Source organism: Bactrocera tryoni, chromosome 1 (genome assembly GCF_016617805.1).
Source record: "Bactrocera tryoni isolate S06 chromosome 1, CSIRO_BtryS06_freeze2, whole genome shotgun sequence".
Lineage (NCBI taxonomy): Eukaryota > Metazoa > Arthropoda > Insecta > Diptera > Tephritidae > Bactrocera > Bactrocera tryoni.
This window is the reverse complement of record NC_052499.1, coordinates 59,540,159-59,552,247: the sequence shown is the minus strand read 5'-3', so window position 1 is coordinate 59,552,247 and position 12,089 is coordinate 59,540,159. Positions and strand designations below refer to the sequence as shown.

The window sequence follows — 12,089 nt, the reverse complement described above, 5'->3', positions numbered from 1 at the left end:
CATGTCCGCCAGTTTAAAAAAGAACGTTTTAAGAAAGTCGCGTTTAAAGTTTGAGGTGTGCCCGAACGTCGAGCGGTATAATTATTTTTGCGCATTTTCCGAAACCTTCCAATGGTAAAGTGGGTTGCTACATTAATTCTGAGGGTATAAAGGAACAGAAAATGCAAACAAAAAAATTTTTTTTTTTAAGATTACCTTACGACCCCTTAAAATACTCATTTTTATTTCGGCCCTTAGCGGAATCGCTGGAAAATGCAAAGTCGATGAGCTCGCAAGAGCGAGGAACCCTTGTCCCAATTATATCGGAATGGGAACGATCGGGATCTCGGTTATTTTCTTGCGTTCTGTCGCAGAACCTCGCTTGAACTTAGCAAGCGTTGATCAACGATTAGCTCCTTTGTGCAAAATCTTGTCTCAATCGTAAGAGATTCTTAGCGGTAAAGCTAGAAATCTAATCGAACACAAATTGTCAAAGTTGCATGAAGGAAGGCGAAGTGAAAATATACAGCACATTTTCTCCATTATCTAACTTTTGCAAGATTGACGCCGAAACATCTCGGTAACCATACTGCAAACCAGAAGAGATATCCAAAACTAATATTAACCGTGTCAACAAATTTGTGGTAGACATAAAGCGATTTGTCGAATTATAAGTGCCTTTATACTCAATATATACTCCATAAGGTAGTAGAGAACATTTTGGTGGTGCTTTACGCTTTAGAAGACTCTCTCTCCGATTAAATAACCGGTGAGCTCTCTTTCTGATATGTAATTTCATTCTTTAACCCCTGAAAAGAGCACTTTAAGTTTGCCTCGAAGTTTGTAACAACGAGAAGAAAACATAGAGACCCTGTAAACTTGTACTGAAAACTCTTGTTTTTGACGAGATATCCACGAAATTTGTCATGAATATTGTCCAAGTCAACGTTACAACCTCCAAAGAAATTTTTCAAATCGGACTGCTATAGCACATACATACATACATAGCTGCCAAACAAACTGACTGAAAAATTTCAAGTTTTTGTAAGGAATCTTTTGTATGAGTGAGGAGTATTATAACATCGGTACCGCCAAAGTAAACGTTTTTTTTTTCTTGTTTTAAGATAACATGCATAATGTTTATTCTAATCTCCATCATTTGGACCTTGAGTAATCACTTCTTAATGCTTTCACTGCGTTATGCTCTGGGTTTGTTTTTGGTTGCTATTCTGCAAATTTTTCACATATGAATATATACTTCAACATCCGCTATGCGACATCTGCCGGCGATTACCAGAGAGTATACTGAACTGAGTGGTGAATTTCAATAATATTATGGTTAGTTCTTAAATCCACCACTAACTGACGCAACCAGTCACAATAGCAGCCGCACGGTGTATGCATTTTATGAGATTGATGATTAAATGGACAAGTCGATTTCTGGTTTGCTTTCATACGAATTCGAAGAACGCAAACGAGCGGACGTGTGTGTCGGAAAGAAATATATAAACGACGGAAGGCAATTTGTGCTTCGACAGAGAAACGGAAAAGTTAAAAGAGCAAATATAAGCTAAATATAATAAATAGAAGCAAAAGCAAACAAAAATTTCCAATTTACATAAAAGTGCAAGTGTGTCGACTTAAATTCAAGAATAGCAAAAAAATATACTACTAGCTAAATAAAATAAAGGAAAAATCTAATAAGCAAAAGAAACAAATTCGTAAAACGAGTGCGAGAGAAAAATGTGACAAAAAGTAAGCGCGACTACAACGAATTTAAGCGAATTAACATAACATGTAAATGCGGAGCAAAAGGAACGAACAAGTGCCTTTTACACAACAACAGCAACTACCAACACCAAACCCCGACTGCTACTAACCAACAACCACGCATTTCGTGTAAAGTAAAAAATAAATAAATAATTTTAAACAAATTAATTAGAGAACATACGCTATAAGTAAACTAAGTGTTTGAGCAACCAAGTGGGGATGAACTCATTGTCTAACTTCAAGCTCCGGAGATAGACGCGCTTCTGTTGCATTCAAGCAGTCAGATAGTGGATTACTAGACAGCAAAACAAAAAAAAATATATGTATATATAAATAATATATTTACATATGTACGTGAGTATATGTAAGTGTATAACTAACCTAAACGTCAGCAAGCCAAGTTATTAGTTTGGAATTTCGGCCAAGAAAGACACAGCAAGTGTAATTGCAGAGAGTTAAATGAGAGAGAGATTGAGAAAAAATAAAACAAAGTTTGAAGCTGACAAAAATTGAGCTTAGAAAAAGCTAAGTGCAAGTTAAAAAAAAAATTGAAACTAAAGAATCTTTGAAAAACGCGTCAGAATTAAAGAAAGCAGTTTTTCGAAAATAACACAGTGTGCTTAGAGCCCAAAAAAACAAGCAAGTGCTTTAGAATTTCTGCGAACCCCACCCCCTCACCACCTTAACCGCGCGCCAGTGACAAGTAAGCGTGAGTTTTCAGCAAATTTTTTCTTTGCCAAAACTTTTGAACCTTAAACAGTTTTCCTATTCGTCGCCCAAAGTGCGCTTATATCAAACACATAAACAAACTAACATACATACATGTATGAATTATCTAATAGCCCAGCGGCGGTAAAAGCAATAACAACACCAACAACTGCATAGTTACAGCAAAACAATAATAATAGCAACAACAGCAGCAGCGTATAAATAATTTTTAAAACTTATACGGAAAAACAGCAACAACACAAACACAGCGAGCAAATCAACAGCAGCAAGCAGATAACACAGGCGAAGCAAAAAGCAAAACACTGTTAATTTACGTGCAAACAAACATACATACCAACATACAAACGTACGTGTATATGTAGAGACAACGCGGCGTACAGCAGAGAGAGGCATAGCGCTCACAACTTGTCTACACAGCCACATACATTTGATTTTGTGATTCACTACGCTGTCGCTGCCTGCGTCGCAGCAGCCAATAATAATAATAACAATAACAACAAGCACCACATACACACAAACAGCAATCAGAAGCGACTAACGTGTGTCGTGCGGCAGTCGAGTGTGTGTGCGAGCGTGACAGCAAGAGCGTGAGTCATAAAAGTGAAATGAAAATGCGGGTAAAGAGAGAATCACCGCTGCTCGTGCTGAGATTTAGGACAATCAACAGCAGAAATGGTAGGTACAACATATAAACAGACAGTTATTTCTACAGCGCAGTGACGTGTGTGCACGCGCGCTTAAGTGTATGAGCGTGTGTGTTTGTGCATTTTGCATTTACCTTTTTTGTTGATGGTGTGTGTGAGTTTCCATAAATTTTCAAAAATACACAGTTATTAAAGCTGTTTGGCTAGCATTGTGCATCCAAGTGAACGGGGGTGAGCAGCCGCTAACACCACCCACCAAAGTCACAGCACCCAAGTATAGTATTATATTTATATACATCCATACATATTTACATACTCGTATGTATGCATGTGTGTAGCACATAGTATTGCTTTTGCACGGCGCTTTTCACGCGGGCGACTGTGGGCTGAGTGCTGCTTGGAAAATTTTTCGCCACCTAGGCATCCAAGCGACGACGACGACGAGATCGACGCCTTCTCAACGGCCACATAGACGCCCACGTTGCGCATTTTCGGCATTTCAGCATTCATTTGTCAGTTTAATTATAAAATTTATTCAGCTATTTTGCTCTTCAACCGTGTTAATAATAGCGGAAATATGCGTATATATTTAGAAATTCGCCAAAATATCAGCGATTCATCAGCGTAGAGTCGAAAATATGTTGATTTGGTTACGCATAATTTAAGTGGTGAGTCTGCAGTATTAAATACATACAAACATACTATATACATACAAAAGTACATGTATTGCAAAGAAATGTATCAATAAACAAAGCCAAGGCATCATCATCGCATTGGCCATTTTGATGGCTTGTCTAATAATTTTGTTGATGTTGCCGTTTTCTAAAAGCCCTACACCCAGTCACCTTTCTTCTTGCCCATACTAGCTCGCTTTATAGCATCAACGTGGATTTTTAAATAAATTTTGTTTTACTGATCTTACCGCGGCATAGTTGGGCGCGAACATCAATTTTTTTTTAGAAAAATATATATTTTTTTTAAATGAATGACGTTTCAACACCAGTCGCTAAGTCCTATTCAGTTTACCCTTTAAATTTGTGCGTTTCGTTCGCTATTTGACTAGGCACGTCTCACCACTTCACTTTCTTGCCATTTTTATGCAAAATATAATCAAATTTTATAACCATTTCGCTCTGAAGTCTGTTTTGTGCTGCTCTTTCGAACATTTTTTAGTATTTTTAGCATTCATGACAATTTTTTAAGCGCTTTGGATGAACATCAGCTCATTTTAGAAATAATATAATATATGTACATACATATACATACATATGTACATATGTATATGTACATATATGATATATTTAATATAAGTATGTATTTTGTGTGTTTGGAGACGTGCTTTTAATTTTTTTATTGGTAAAAAAATAGTTATAAATTAATAATCTTCCCAGAGCTTGTTGTAAATCCCCAAAATAATATTTTTCTCTAAATTTGCGAACTTATTTTTCATAACTACATACATACATACGTATGTATTACATCAGTTTAAGCTTAAAATACCCACATACATTAGCTACATTACAAAGATATATGAATCATTCTGCAATAGAACACAACACGATTTTTCGTAATAAATCAATTAATTTGTAATATATGTAAGTATGTATGTACATATGGTAAGGGAATCCCCAATTGTGGAAATGAGCTAAAAGTGAAATCATACCTGCTTAAAACTAAGAGAACAAGTAAAAAGATATTCGTAAGCGTTTTCAATTTAAACGGAGGTTGTAATATGTCATGGAATCGTTCATAATTCATAACAAATATTTTATAGATTAAGCATTTTTTTTGTTAAGGTTCTTATTAACTTGCTTCTATAAGTAAGCAACTTTATTTATGCAGATTTTCATTTTTATTTTTATTTTTTTTGTAATTTCAAGCATTTTTGTAATTTAAACCTTAATTTTATTTAATTTTTTTCATTCTCATTATTCTTTTTCCATTTGCTTGATTTATTTACAAAAATTTACTTTAATCATTCATTTTATATATGTACATATGTATGTATGTAATTTATATATACAATTTAATCAATTTCCGTTAACATTTCATATATAAGTATGTACATATGTACATAGTACTTACTCGCCCATTTGCATTTAAAAAACTATTTTTATACACACTCATAAACTTTTATTTCAATATTAATGATCTAATCGCTTACTCAACTTCTTCTCAGAACTTCTTTTCATAATGCCTCATGCTATTCTGCAGAATTCTATGCTAGAATATATTCTACATACATATGTACATAAAGACATACTTACATACTCAGAGTAGTGAAATGTAACACAGGTGGCTGGGACCGCTAAGAGTTTTAAGATTATTTAATGCTATGCCTCATAGTTTTTCGCGAAATTTTATGCAAAATTGTCAAAACTTTGCTGGTTTAGTAAAAGGCAGAGTTAAGCGTGACTTAACTTCATACAAAGTAAAAATATTTAAAGAATGATTTTTGAGACGTTGTAGGTTAAATTGCTGGAAATCGTTTAAAATTTCAAAAGAACTTCATAATTTTGCTACTTTTTTCTATTGATTCATCAACTAAAAGTCATTAGAATTATATTTATAATTTTAAAAAATGTTTAAAATTATGTTTCAACATTATTTTAATTTTTTCTTAATTTTATACAAAATTAAAAAAAAAAACACTTTTTAAAATAAAAAATAAAAAAACAGAAGAAAAAAATTCGTCTCTTTTTTAGTTATAAAAAAAATTGTTTTGTTTTTCATTTTTATTTTAACTATTTATTGCATTTCAACATTATTTTTATTTTTTAAGAAATGAAAAAAAGAACAAAACAGTTTTTAAAATAAAAAATTAAAAAAATATTTTTTTTTCCTTTTTTAGTTATAATAAAAAATGTTTTGGTTTTTTATTTTAACTATTATTGTGTTTCAACATTATTTTTCACTTTTTTAAAATTTCTAAAAAAATTTTATTATAACTTTAAAAAACGAAAAAAAGAGCAAAACATTTTTTAAAATAAAAAATTAAAAAAAAACTATTTATTTAAAAAAAATATTTCTTTTTCTAAAAAACGTTTTATAGTAATTTTTAGTTAAAGTTTTTGTACATAATTTGTTTTTAACTTTTTAAATTAGTTTTTAAAATATTTTATTTAAGAATTTTTTTTTTCTAAAAATTTAGCACATAGTATGTACATACATACATATGTATTTCATATTCATAAAGTCAGTTTTACAAAATCATCAAATTTTTAAAAAGTTATCTGACTTATACAATTTTTTAAACAACTTTTTTTACTAAATAATTTTTTATTTTTTTTTGTTTTTTGTTTCTAGATTAATATTTATATTTTATTTCTAAAAATTCATTCAAAGTCTAATATTTTTTTTTATTCGCAAATTTTAATCGATTTTTTTCTCTGTTAAGCGCGCTGAAATTTATTTTTTAACCAAATATTTATGCAAGCAGTTCATAATTTTATAAGCAACCCATAAATATCCGCATTATGCTGCATAGGTGTGTATGTATGCGCTTGGCACTCATTTCCTGCACATTTCAGCTGCTCTGCGACTTCCTAATAAATGCGCCAGTGCGAAATATCCCTAGCAAATTAATACAATAGCAATAAATCCCCCATTTTCAAAGTCGCGTTGCGGCTTTCGCGCCTTTTTGCGAACATAAGCGCAGATATGTGCATGCACATATGTATGTTTGCATTGTTGCAAATAAGCAAATATAACAACAATGTGGATTTTATATACTATATGAAATCAACAGAAATATTTTCTTGCAACAAACAACAACAACATGCACATCTTCAATTACTCCTCATATCAACAACTTCAAACAACAGGCGCACAACACACTTCGGCACACACATATGTACAAAATCACATGCACATACATATATATGTAGGTATGTTTGTATGTACATATGCATGTATATTTGCCTGAAAGTGCGAATATTGTTGGGGTATCGTTGCAATGTGAGTCACAGTTGAGCGAAGCGTTTCAAACGAACGAAAGCAAGAAAGAAGCGTCAAACGAAGAAGAAGAAGAAGAGGAAAATCATACAAATAAAACGTAACAAAATTAACAGCAATGTGAAACTCCAACTGTTGACGAACAAGTAAAGCAGCAAACTAAACCAGTAACTGCAAAAACAAGAACAACCCAAACAACAAGACTCAACGCTACGTTTGTACGCAACGCTGCAGACGAGGGCTCAGCAGAAAACGTGCGACTTGTGTTGGTGGTACATACTTGCTGTTTTGTTGTTGTTGTTTTAGCTAGTTGGCAACACTGCTTTGAACCCGTTTTGAAACGACCTTTCGAGTACGAGTTCGAGTTTTTGCTATAACGACAGCAACAGTTTGTTGTTGCTGTTATTTTTGTTGTTTGAAACTCCGGTTGCTGATCGCGTTTCTTCTCTTCTCTTTTTTTGTTTGTCTACACACCGTTGCTAGTTGTTGGTGCTATGGTGGCCGTTGATGACTGTTGCGCAGAGGTGACGTTACTCGGCTTGATGGCGTTTTGTGTTGTTGCGGCTTTAAGCTCCGCTTGTTGCTTATTTATTAGTTGTATGAATGTGCGTGTGTGTGTCGATAGTTGTTTAGGCAGTTGTTGTTTTTGTTGGCATACATACATACATACATATATGCATACCTATGTACATACATACATATTTGTGGTGTCTGCACTGGCTCGCTTTATTTGATTTTCATGCGAGGCATTCTTTTCAGCAGCCCTCTTGTGTTATTATCATTCCTGAATTGCAGTTCTTACATACAAATTTATATTTATGTACTTGTATGTGTGGATGTATGTATGCATTTCTTATGCGAGCCAAGTGTTTGCTTGCATTTAATTTTTATTTAAAACTTATTTCCTGGCCTTTTTTGTGTTTTTATTTTGGTATTATTTACGCTGCGTTCTTTGCCTGTCCAACTGCCAACGCGGCAAGAGTGCGCTCTAAATCGAATTACATTTACATACATACACACACGAAAAAAAATATAAGTGTGTAAGGAAAATCGCGCCGCACAGTAGCTGCCAAAACACGTTTCCTGCTTCCTTTGACGTCAGCCAAAAAGTCAGAGTAAAAAACGCAACAACAACAAAAAATGCAAGAAGTCGCAGAAAATATTTGCGGTCAATTCTGTTGGTGCTTGTGTTGGAATTTAACGCTCAAGTAGCTGTTACAAGCGAAATTCGAAAAAATAAAATCAAGTCAAGTCGAATTTAATTAACCAAAAAACTGATAACGTCAACTATTTTCTCATGCTTTGCCTTGGAACTCGTACTACACATTTTTATCAAAGTATATTGTTTCCTTTACTTTTGGTTTATTTTTATTTATTTTTTATCATTTTCAAAAGCTTGTGAAGCCGCGAAAAAGCTGATATGTCACACTCTATCAGCATATTTCCTGACTCTGGGGTTTTGAATTGCGCTTCGCAGAATGCATAAAGAACTCAATAACAAGTACATATGTACATACATATGTATGACAATATAGTACATATGATACATAATGTAGAAGATTCTATGTATTTACAAGAGTTTTCAAAATCGCAAACTGTAGTTATGTCTTTATTGTCATAACAGCCCATATAAGGAAATGCAAATTTTCATTATTTTTTAGAGATATCCACCTGAAATTTAGCCTATATGCGGATTTTATTAAAGAGTTGATCTGTTTTTCCAAAATCGTGTTGATTGTACATACATATGTATGTATGTGTAAAAAATTTAGCTTTGCTTCAAATATCTGCTCTAAAAATATATTTTGCTTCATAACTCCTCTAGTTAGGCAGTTATGAACTTATAACTTTAAATAATTTCTTACTCATAATAAGATTAGATAAGTTAAGGTGGAAGGACTGCAACCTAAGGTTTATTGCGCCCTCTTCTAAGTCACAATGACTCACTTAGCCCCAGCATATTGATAAATTCCTTTATACTGCTAGGTACTGTTAAGGCGATGTGATCACTATTTGGAAACATGGATCCAAGGACCTTTCTCCTGCGCCTACAGACTGCTGTGCATTAGCAAGTGTTCTGGAGCTGCAGGCTTCATATCGCAGAACCGGCAATTCGCATAAGAAGCTATATCAATGTTATATACATATGTAAGTGCTTCTTGAGCCTATAATGACCAGTGTAGAAGGCACAAGTAGCCTGAGTTTGTTCCTTTGGAAGTTGAGTTAGTAGAAAGTAGAAGCAGAAAATTACAGATACTACTAGCCATGCTATATGTGTTTGATTATACCAGTCAATCTATTTTATTCCCACTGTTTGTTCGATTCGTTATTATACAAAGTTTGTGGGATTGAATGAAACTTAAGATAATGCTAGTCTTTTTGGTTTATACCAGATTGTATCGGTTTGAATATACCACTCTATATTATTTATACCAGTTGTTTGTTCGAATCGCTATTCTATCTGAACAGTTTGTGGGATTGAATGAAACTTAATAGTATGTCAGTCTTTTTGGTTTATACCAGATTGTATCTGTTTGATTATACCAGTCTAACTATTTTATACCTGTTGGTTATACGAATCTCTCCTCTAGAAAGTTTGGGTCACTGAAGGAAGATTCACATTTTATTATTCTTTTTAGCTTATACCAGCGTTTTATTGTACCAGTCCATCTCATTTATACCAGTTGTTAGTTCAATTCGCTAGTGTAAAAAGTTTTCGTAAAAGCTCATGTATATACCAGTTCAATCGGTTTATACCAGTTTAATTTATTTATACCAGTTGTTCGTTCGTTTCGTCTACTATTTTGGTATAATCATACAAGTTTTAAGTTTTTTTTTTTATTTTTACTTATTCTTATAAAATATAATTTCAAATTATCTCATTTTACAGTTGCCTTGCATACGCTTCAATGAGTAATTTTATACATATTTGAGTTCAACTCGTTTCAAATTTTGTAAAATAGACTATCTTATCATTACGTACTGCCGTTCTCTTATCGTTTCATGCGTTACCTAACCTCACTCTCTACACACACTTTTATATAAGCAGATCACGGAAATTTGATGTTACATTTCGGCTGTTCACCATATAATATACATATGTATGTATATATAATATATTTATATGTATTTATGCACAAATATTTGTACCGTAAGCACACAGATAACACAAAAACTACTTAACACATTCTCTATTTAAATATTTATTGAGCTCGCACATGCGGGCATAAGTGTACGCACTTTGTCACTTTAGCTGCCGATAAGCAGCCCTTAAGTGGCAACAAAAAAGTTGCGTTAAACTTGCTGTATTTACTCGTTCAACTAAATTGTTCCCCTTTCACATGGCTCACGCTATTTACTAGAACTTTTATTCATTTCGCGCTTAAAACCAGTTCTACTCATGCATATATAATATCTGTGTGTGTGTACATATGTGATTGTGTGTGTTTTCATTCAGCGCGACTCAATTCTCGCTGATAAGCATAATTTCTAATCAACAATTGTTGCTCACTCGACCCAGAGGAAGTTAATACACACCATAATATGCTACAATAATAAGTGACATCTTGTTGTTGTATTTTAGTACTGTTGTATGCAGAGGCGACACATTGCATCGCACAATTTACAAAATTCATGAATTGAAATTTGAAATTCATGAATTAAAAATGACCCGCTTGTTTTGTCGCAGCCGCGGACGCGCCAAGCGACTTGAATTTCTGCAGGCATTGCAAAGGTTTTTTTTATCCGTTTTTGAAGCAATTCGCGCGCAGTTCAGGGCTTTTGTTCGTTAAGTTTGAAGTGAGTGTCGAACATTTTGAATAAATGTATATGGAAAAAATTTGTTCAGCGTTGGTCTTAAAGGCCTAAAATGCGTTTTTTGTGTAGTCGGCATTTTTTGAGGTATTATTTCGGCAGAAATACGATACGTTGGCTGAAATTTTGTTGCAGAAATTTATAAAAATTACTTTTAAATATTGAAGATGTTATGTGAATTCAAAACTAACAGACAAATTAAAAACAAAAAATTTAAAGATTTGATTTTCATTTATATGAAATTTCTTATATTTGTAAGAAATAAAATTTATTATTTCATAATTAGTAAAAAATATTGTTCTATAAATTTTGCTGATTAAATATTAAAATACATTGTTACATATAAATATTTTAACAACTTTATTTAACTTTTCACTAAACCGAAATTCTCTGTTCAAAAACTCAGTTTTCCAAAAAATAATTTCAATTGATCAAACATCTTGTTAGAAACGACTTTTTGCTGTAATTTTTTTTGATTTGACATTAACATATGTATGTACATACATGGTATTAGTATAATACAGTTCTTCCCCCAGCTGCTTCTTCACTTAGTAACTTTGAGAGGTGCTGTACCGTTTCAAATTCACAATCGTACAGTCACCAGTTTTCTCTCAGTTAGTCAGTTTATTGGCAAACCCACACGAACACTTCAGACCGTTAAGACTGCTACAAAAATATTGTGTATACAGTTATTAACGAATTGATATAATTTTGATAAGATTATTTTGTATTTCATTGATATAATAATAAAAATAAAGCTGAGTCATGAAATCAAAATCATAGTGAAACCATAGTACTATATCACTATCATTTTGTTGTGAAAATTGTTGGTGATTGGTTTAGAAGGCAAAGAAAGTGCTGTATATAATACATATAGTATTTTAAATAATTAAAAGTAAATGTTTTATTTGGAAAACTTTCAAAGTAAATTTTAAACATTCCCGAAAATATTGTTAAAAAAAAGCAAAAACAAAAATTAAAAAAAAAAGTTTGAAAGAAAAGCAAAAAGTGTTTTTTTTTAATTTACAAAAATTAAAAGTATGGACAAATACAATAATAACAACTCAAAAGTCAAAATAAAAAAAATAATAAAAACATTGGGAGTGAATTAAAATATAATATTTTTTAAATCGTATGAAACTGAAAAAAATATTTGAATCCAAATAAATAAAAATAAAAAGCTAAAAATCAAGATTTCTT

At 32.4% G+C, this 12,089-nt stretch overlaps 1 protein-coding gene across 2 annotated transcripts in view; it reads left to right on the top strand.

Annotated features, from left to right (window-relative positions):
- Positions 1-1,429: 1,429 nt before the first annotated feature.
- The window catches only part of LOC120770776 (tyrosine-protein phosphatase vhp-1), a 53,011-nt gene continuing 42,351 nt past the window's right edge, over positions 1,430-12,089 (top strand). The window contains exon 1 of one of the 2 annotated variants that reach the window (XM_040098358.1): positions 1,430-3,153. In XM_040098358.1, coding sequence (XP_039954292.1) covers positions 3,084-3,153 — 70 coding nt within the window. In that variant the 5' untranslated portion in view covers positions 1,430-3,083. Of the gene's footprint in view, positions 3,154-3,629; positions 3,791-12,089 lie in introns of those variants that run through there. The other variant, XM_040098367.1, reaches the window with a different exon arrangement.